This window comes from Ailuropoda melanoleuca, chromosome 15 (assembly GCF_002007445.2).
Source record: "Ailuropoda melanoleuca isolate Jingjing chromosome 15, ASM200744v2, whole genome shotgun sequence".
Taxonomy (NCBI): Eukaryota; Metazoa; Chordata; class Mammalia; order Carnivora; family Ursidae; genus Ailuropoda; species Ailuropoda melanoleuca.
This window is the reverse complement of record NC_048232.1, coordinates 84,338,872-84,347,761: the sequence shown is the minus strand read 5'-3', so window position 1 is coordinate 84,347,761 and position 8,890 is coordinate 84,338,872. Positions and strand designations below refer to the sequence as shown.

The window sequence follows — 8,890 nt, the reverse complement described above, 5'->3', positions numbered from 1 at the left end:
CAAGACAGTTCACAGGGTCAGGGGTCATGATGGGGTGGCTGCTTTTCTGGAATCTTTTCCTCCCTGGGGAGAATGGCCAGAAGGGAGCCTGACAGCCCCCTCTCCCGGCAGTCTCAGAAACAGCTGCTATGCCGTCATCCTGACAGCAGTCTAGGAACAGAAGCGAAGAATGTCCTAGTGCCAATTCAGTCATCAGGCTGCACCGGCTCAACCAATGGGTAGCTGCAGAGCAGTACAGGTACCCGGATGAAAAAGTCTCTTCGGCAGAGAGTGTCAGACCCAAAAGCAGCCTTGGGGCCACTGTGCATCGAAGAGTGAGCCACCACAAGCCCGCAGTGTCTAGACCACATGCTGCTCAGTCTGGGTGTTTGGGAAGGTTCCTGCCCCACTTGGCCAGGGCCCAGGAAAGATATTCACTGCTCACCGTCCTACTTTTAGGAGAATCATGATTTCCTGTCCCCAGAATGCCACTCAGCAGGGGGTACCTACAGGCTGGGACTATGTGCGGGCCCCAGATACATGCCTCAGATCCAGAGAAGATTCTCAAGTGCACACTCGTAACTGCCCCGGACCCCCTGGGACAAACGGGCTGTGAAGGAGTGAATTAAGCAACGTGAAGCCTGCAGAGCCAACCTGCAGGATGCTTACCAAGGGCTGACTTGAGCACAGAGCTGCTGGAGAAGGGTGGGGTCACAATTCCCACAGAGTCCACAAAAGAATTAAGTAATTTCAGGTACTCCAGAGCATTAGAGAATTCACTAGAAAGAAAAGAAACGGTCCCACCGTTTATCAGAATGTACAGGAGGACCCCCTCATGCCTGATTTCGATGCTCCAGTTCCAAGACCCAACGGTCATTTTGGTCCCTTCCCCCGCATTGCGCCAGGCACACCTGAGCCCGGTCCCCGACGCCATTCCCAGGCTCCACAGACCCTCCTTTTTCATGTGTCCCTGGGCTGCTCCTGATGCTCCAGCCTTTTTCTTTCATCCCCCGTCCAATAGAACCTGACTATTCCCCTCAAGGCCGAGTTCAAATGTCCTCTCCTCCCACCAGTCTGCTGACGTCACGGAGTAGAACTGGCCTCCCTTCCCCGCTCAGGTGCACTCCAGTCGGGACCTGGGCTTTGTAGGACAGTGACTCTGGCACCTGCCTGCCCCGCAAGTCTTACTCTGAGGAGGAAAGACTGTGCTCCATTGCTCAGTAAGAATAAGAAATTGCTTGGCACACTGTATAAAGGTCTGGGTCCCCCAGATGTCTGCCTTCTGCTTAGCCCTCCACACTTCATTTCTACGCCCTCAACAGACCTTGCCCCCTCCCCACCCCAAAAGCAAAGCAACGTAGTCAAATCCCTGATCTGTCCAAGAACTAGCTCCACTTGGTGAAGGGATGGGGAAAAGGAGAAAGGCGAAAAGTGGCACACTCGGTCTGGGAAGGGTGAAGAGGTCAGGTCAGAGCTCCCACGGGACTCCCATGGGGCTGCCAGGTTTGAGAAACAAATACCAAGGAATCATTCGATTTCCCCGCAGACCCCACACTAGGGCTTGTTTCCTGCCAGGCATGAGGGCCTCGCAGATGCCGGAGGCAGGGGCCCATCCTGGGGACATTACCAGCTCTCTTCGTCCTGGTCTCCAGCCTTCTTCTTGGCCTGAGGCTTCACCAGTGATTCCACAGCTCGCTCCAGCAGGTTCTTGCAGAAGGCCTGGTGGACCTGGGCAATGGGGTCAGCTGAAGAAGAAGGGAAAGGCCAAAAGGGTCAGATGGTCTTCTCATGAACCTATTTTGTCTTTGCAGAGAAAACAGAGGGTGGGAAGGGGAACCCAAGAAACAGCTCTCCTCTCTGAATAGGGATTAAACCCCCTTCTCCACCAAAGCCCAGAAGCACCCTGTTCGATAGCTGGAAGGTGGGGGGAGGTATGTGGGAGTGGTGCTGTGTCTCCTGGCACAGTACTCAGTACTTCAAGGTTGGGGCTGCAAGCCTTATCAGTAAACACAAAACGAGAAGGCAGACAGAGTCAGCCTAAAGTGCTGGCCGCTGCCTTGACATGACATGGAAGACCTGTTCCTGTTTTCCAAGCCTTTATGGCTAGTGATGGTCCGGCTGTGCTGATTAAACAAGTGGCCTTGTAATGCTCGCAACAGCTGTCATGGCTAAGTTCCCAACTGGCAGGCCCGAAGCAGGGCAGCAGGCCCTTCCCTCCCATCCCATGTGCAGAAGTGAGGGCCGCCATCAGACAAGGACGGGGAGGCAGGACACTTAGGAACACATTCTGGGCAACAAGGCCTAGAAACAAAACCTGCATGAGGTGAGAAAGGCTGTCTGCAGTGTAGACAAAGCAGACCGTGGGGATGGAGCTGAGATTTAGGATGGCTTTCACTTTTATCCTTTCTTTTTGGTGTGGTGCACCATTCTTATATTGAGCCATAAGTTACTATTTTTGAAAAAAGGCTAGTGGAAGCTCGCGCCCAGGCCGTACCTGCAGAACGCACCTCGCTCTCCCCAGGCTCCCACTTTAGAGAGGGGAGAGCACACAGTGAGCAGAAAGCCACCGGTCGCTCAAGTCTGAGAGTGGGGTAAGTCACCTCCAATCACTGTCAAACACCAGGGACAGCAAGCCAGCATCTCCTCTGCTGCCTGGAGCCCTGTCCCCGCCACCACTCAGCACTTGATGACTGCCTGTCGCCTACTGTTCTCTAACCGCTCCGTATATGTCTCCTTTCCAGTGGGACCAGGAGACCGGGCCAGCGAACAGCAACTCCACTCATCCTTTGTGTCTCCAAAGCACCCAGAACAAGGGCATGAATGGTGTGATGGAGGTAGGGGCCACAGGCTCCAAATGTCAGAGAGAGGCGAGCTGCAAACCTGGCTTAGCGGCTAACCAGGCTTGCGACGTCCCCGAACTTTGGGGAGAACAAGACTGAGACCACCTGTGAACTGTGTGTTTGGAGTACAGTCCCCCTGAAGTCCTGGGGGCTCTCCTGGTTTTCTCCAATCCCCAGTGGCTGCCAAATTCTCACCTGGGTTCCTCTGAGCACAGTACAGACTCTCCTTGGCAGCTGACTTCACCGACCAGCTCCGCTCCATGAAAAACTTCTGGCCCAGGGGGTGGCACAGCCAGCGCAGTGAGTCAGGGACGGCGCTGCGCTCAGGGCCACACAGGTTCTGGGCTCTACTGAGGAAGTAGCTCTGTGGAAGGACAAGGACTAGGGGTAATTCCAGGGCGACAGAACGCTGGCCATCAGAAAGCACCACTATGGCGGAGGCAGGCTGGGGAAGATGCACAGGAGGGCCGGGCCCCTCACATCCGTGGAAGTAAACGTCACCACTGAAACCAGGGCAAGTGGCTCTGGGAGAGCCACCTGGACTTGGTGACCGGGTACCACCTCCAGCGGGGTGGCGGGGACAGGGTTTCAGGGCACGGGTGGGGCCCCTGCTGCACCCTGCCCTGCTTGGTAGGCCCGAGGCATTGAACCAGCAGAGGTGGGGAGGGGCAGTTCGTGGAGGAGAGGTTACCTTCGCTCCGCAGCTGCATTTCCACCCTCCGCCCTGCAAGGGCCTCTGTGTCCAAGCCAGGCAGCCCCCAGGATCCTGGGACTTTGCCTTATCTGTCATTTTAATTACTTACCCTTTAGAATATTTTGAGGTAAAAGAGTGTTCTGCTTTGACTAATTTTTCATCTCTTTTACCTCTGAGTATTAAGAGTATAGGAAAGGCACACAGCAAGCGGCTAGTAATGTTATTTACATCACTGCCACGCTGGAAAGCACTGGCATCACGGGGTAGCCCCAAGGCTCATCCAAGGACCTGTGCAGGCATGCGTGTATATGACTGATGTCTTTCCCCCCAAAGCTGGCCTTGCAAGGGCTTTATCTACACCCAAAGAGACTGCCATGCCATCCCTAGGTGATCCCCTGATGTGAACACCAGCCCATGAGGGAACACCAGCAGAGCCTTTCAGAGCCTCTTTGCTGGGCCATCTGAAGCCGGTGCCCTAGTCTCCCAAGCCCCTCCACGGCCTGCGGGGTGACATCACTCCAGGCCTCCAGGAAGAAGAACTGCAGGCATGCTGTCTATCCATGTTTTCAGAAATTCTGTCATTTATTAAGGATATTTTTACTCTAAAACCCGTGATTTCCAACCCATAAACCCACTCAATGCAGGCTGATCTGAACGAGGAGCTGAGCTGAGAAGGATGGGAGGGGGGAGAGGCACGAGACCCAGAGCTCAGGAAACCCAGAGGGGCCGCTGGGACAGGCTCGCAGACTTCAACCTTCACACCTCCGCCCTTGCCTCCGCAATGAGGGCAGTGCCTCCTTGTCTGGTTCAGTCTGATGGTTCTGACCTTTACTGGGCTCTAAGTAGCCATCAGCTAATGTAACGGCTTCAGAAGACTTGAATGCCAGGGTCAGAAATAGAACTGCCAAAGTGCCATCAGGGAACACGGACTGAGATGACAGACTCTCATGGCAGGGGGATCTGCAGAGTGCTACCTGAATTGGAGCAAATGACCTGGCCAAACTGCGCTATAGAGACACGATCACCACACTTCCCCGAAGTCGCTAATCATGGGGCCAGCAGCACTAACGACCTGCCCTCTTCTTTGCTGACCGCCATATTTGAGCCAGATACGGGAGAGCAAGCGCAGAGGAATCCCATGACCTTCTCCTGACCCTCAACAAAGTGCTTGCTGAATCCGAGCCTGTAACTGCAGTGGAGGAGCCTGAATGGGACAGAGGTTGGGGGCAGGGTGGCGGCAATCCCAGGGCCGTGAAGTCAGAGAACCTTCTCACGGTTGCCTGATCAGCAAGGGAGCAGTGCTGCTCCAGGGGACACTGAAAACAACGGGTCCCTCAAGAGGGTCCGAACATCACCAAGAAAAGCAGAAACAAAGACTAGTTAGGTGGTTTTGCAAGAGGAACCCAAAGAAGTATTTAGAAAATCATTAAGTTAAAATACATCTTAACGCTTAATTCTGAAGAAAAACCTTAGTTAATTCAAAGACATCTCAGCGTGTGTGCGTGGGAGCTGGAGTTTAGTGGTTTGAATTAATAAGACATATAAATCCTGTACAATCAACCACAGTATCATTTCTAGAAGGCAAACTGAAAGAATAACTTCTGTTGCTCTTTTAATTTTCTTGGCATTATCACCCTATGATAATTTCCCTAAATTTTACAGACTGGACCAGAACGCACCCAAGCTGCAGCCTAGGAGTCCCCTCCTCTCTAACTCATCTATCTGCTAACTGCCAAACGGAGCAGCCGTGGCAGATGACTCCGAACTGCTTAGATCCGAGAGCCACCCTGCAGTCCCTAGCCATTCCTAATTCCACATCGTGTCCTCCCACACCAGGCTTACCCTATGGTTCTCAAACTGTGTGCCAAGGCACCCCGAAGCAGGGCAGGGAACTTGCAGGGGGGCTCCCAGGTATTTCACATTTCTGAAGTAAATACAGCCATGCCCAACATGAGTCAGACACCATGGAAACTACTAAATGGTGGTAGTCTGAAGTCTCAATGTGAGACTGCATGACCCTCCTCTGGATGATGTCACATCTTCACGAAGTTGAGTTTTTAGAGCTACTGTAATAAAAAGCAAGCACTGTCTGAAAATCAGAAGTTGGTGGTGTTACTCTGATTTCAAAGTTTGAGAAGATACGCGGCACGCAACAGGCACCTGTACCCCAGAAGTCAGTAATTACAGTTATCAAGAAAAAAAATACTATTTCTTCTTTCATTTTTGTGTGTATTTCTTTAATGGCTACTAAATTTGTTAAGACATAATGTGTATTAAGATCTCTGTACCTAATTAACAAGCAGAACTGTTAGCTCAGGGCAACCATGAAAAAATTACTGAGACACAAAGGGTGCCATGAACTGAGAAAGACTGGGAACCTCTGATCTAAACCATTTTCACAGAGGCCAGACCTCTGCTTGCCCTCAAAGCCTGACTCATTGGCTAGCTAAATATATTCGGACTGATTCAAAGCCTCTTCCTCTTCAGGAAAGTACTGTCTGGGCCTCTCAGTCTGGCTCCTCTCAAGAGAAGCCACCAGATGAAAGGGGCGGTTACTTTCCTAGAAATCAGTTCCTCTCCTCTGCCCAACCTTACTGAAAATGCAAATTTGGCGACACCATTGGTGTTCCAGGTACTTTTGCCCTCTGAGTGCGCATCACCACTTCTGGAGATTTCACCTCAGGAGAGACTTATACAAGTAGGTGAGGAGAGCGTGAGGTGACACTGCCCGCAGCACCGTAACTGCAAATACGGGAAGCAACTGGATGCCCCCCAGCACGTGCTGCAGTACCCGGTACCTCTGTGGAGTAAGGAGGCAGCAAAGAGAGAGGCCCAAGACTCATTGTTCGGTTGGAAAAAAGTAAGTGGCAGAACAGGGTTTCAGGCAGGATCACATTAAATAGATTATAACGTGTCTATGTTAGTACATGCAAGGAGGAAACTGAGGAAATACACATCAGACTGCTTACTGCCTGTTAGATGCATCAGATGTTTTGGGGAGGGGACTCATGGGCAGGGACAGTTTTACAGGCACCATCTTCCTGATCCTCAGCTGCCACATATACACGCTCCTCAAATGGGCTGAATCGCTCTGAAGCGTAGCTGCGTCTTGGCAGTAAGGACAATCAAAACCCCACTGGGGCTTTTGGGACAACAGGATGATCCTAACATTTATAGGGGAAGGTAAAGGGCAAAAACTAGTCACTAAAGCTAGAGGGTTGACACTTGCAGATAGCAAGACATATTAGAAGGCTCAGCCATTAGGGGTGTGTGGTGTTGGTGTAATGGAACAGACTAGAACATCCAGAAGCAGACTCATTATACATGGGCACCTGATTTATGAAAAAGTGGCACTTGGTACAGTGGGGCAAGGACGGTCATTTTAATAACAGAGTCTGGGGGCAGGGAGGTTTCCATATGGAAAAAAAGTAGATCCTGCATCTCTACCTCACACAGAAAATCAATTCCAGGTGGATATGGACTTGGGTGTGGGAATCAAAGTACAGTAGAGTGTCTTCACGACTGAGATAGGGCAAAGATTCACCGAACAGGACAGAAAGTGACTAACTGTAATGGAAAAGACTACTCGTCTGATTTCATGAACATTGAGAACTTGTGCTCACTGACTGACACCATGAAGAGAGAGACTAGGCGGGCCCCACGTGGCTTTGTTGGTTGAGGGTCTGACTCTTGGTTTCATCTAAGGTCATGACCTCAGCTTGAGATTCTCTCTCTCTCCCTCTAACCCTCCCCCTGCTTGTGTTGTCTCTCTCTCTCTCAAATAAATAAATCTTAAAAAAAAAAAAATCTTTAAAAGAGAGAGAGAGACCAGGCAAGCCACAGAGGGAGATACACGCAAAGCACATATCCAACAAGGATCGAAGCCAGAATAAAGAACTCCTTCAATCAAGAAAAAGACAGACATCTCAAATAAACAGGTGCTAAGACTTGAATGTGGTTTTCACAAAAGAGATTATCCAAATGGCCAATGAAAAGGTGCTCGACATTGTGAATTCCCTGGAAAATACAAATGAAAACTATGAGATACTAGCAGAAGGGCCAGAAATGACGCGATCATGTATTTGGTAAGGATGTGGAACTGGAACTTTCCTACACTGCTGGCGGAGTGGAAACTGGTACACCTGCTTTGGAAAACTGTTAGGCCCCGTCTACGAAAGCTGAACATCCTCGTAACCGCTGACCCGGCAACACCATCCCTAGAAATGCAATCACACGCTCACCACGAGATGAACAGGGACGTTCACAGCAGCACTGTTCATAGTAACCAAGAACAGGAAACAACTCAGAAGTTCATCTCTAGGTCTAGCCATAGAATGGAATACTACAAAGCAATAAGAATGGACAGTCTAACTACATGCAGCAACACAAATGAATCTTACACGCCACACTGCATGAAAGCAGCCGGACACACACAGTACATGCTATGTGACTCTCCTATAAATTTCCAACAGAGGCAAAACATCTGAGGTGATCAGGGTGGTGGTCTCCCCGGCTGGAGGTCTTGCGGTAGGGGGAGTTTGCTGACTGCAAGGAGATCCAAGGGATGTTTCTGGGGTCCTGGTCACATTCTGTTCTTGATCTGTCTGCTGGTTGTGTGAGTGCATTCACTCTGTGAAGTCACTGAACTGTGTATTTATGATTTGTGTACTTCTCTACATGCAAATTATACTTCAGTAAAAAGTTTACAGAAATAACAAATAAGAGGCAGGTTAAATTATGGTGCCAGAATTCAGAATAATGGTTATCTTTGTAGGTGGCAGTGTGAGTGAAAGCCTGCAAAAGCTTCTGGGGGTGATGGGGAGTTCTACCTCTTCTTCTCTTTAAAAGATTTTCTTTTTAAGTAATCTCTATACCCAACATGGGGCTCGAACTCACAACCCCAAGATCAACAGTCGCATCTTCCACCGACTGAGCCAGCCAGGTGCCCTGCAAGTCCTACTTCTTGATCTGGGTCGGTTGTTGTTACATGGGTGAGTTCATTTTGTGAAAATGCAACAAGCTGTAAATTAAAATGCACACATTATTCTATAGGTGCATTGTATTTCAATAAAATTAATGTCTTCAAAACGCTTTTTAGGGGCAGAGAAGTTACAAGTGTGATGACATCAGCCCAGAACACCAGGACAAACAAATGGGATATGGAAGCAGCCTACCCGATGCCTCCTGCTCTCAGCCTCAATAGGCCTTGCCCAGAAATGCCACCTTGCCTTCCCCTAAGACTGGGTCAAGAGCAGTGTGTTTTCTGGGCAGCCAAATGAGTCCCAGCCTTGCACCCACCATCCTTAAGGCCTGTTCCTCGTCTAGATTCCCTGCCAGACTGTGCGCTTCCTGAGGACTGGGCAAATAGCCCTCATAC

At 50.4% G+C, this 8,890-nt stretch overlaps 1 protein-coding gene across 1 annotated transcript in view; it reads right to left on the bottom strand.

Annotated features, from left to right (window-relative positions):
• SREBF2 (sterol regulatory element binding transcription factor 2) overlaps positions 1-8,890 on the bottom strand; it is a 65,655-nt gene that overhangs the window by 10,144 nt on the left and 46,621 nt on the right. Inside the window, exons 12-14 of the mRNA XM_034643689.1 lie at positions 3,015-3,183; positions 1,607-1,724; positions 649-758 (exon numbers count right to left, since the gene is read on the bottom strand). Of these exons, the coding sequence (XP_034499580.1) occupies positions 649-758; positions 1,607-1,724; positions 3,015-3,183 (397 nt within the window). The remainder of the gene's footprint in view (positions 1-648; positions 759-1,606; positions 1,725-3,014; positions 3,184-8,890) is intronic.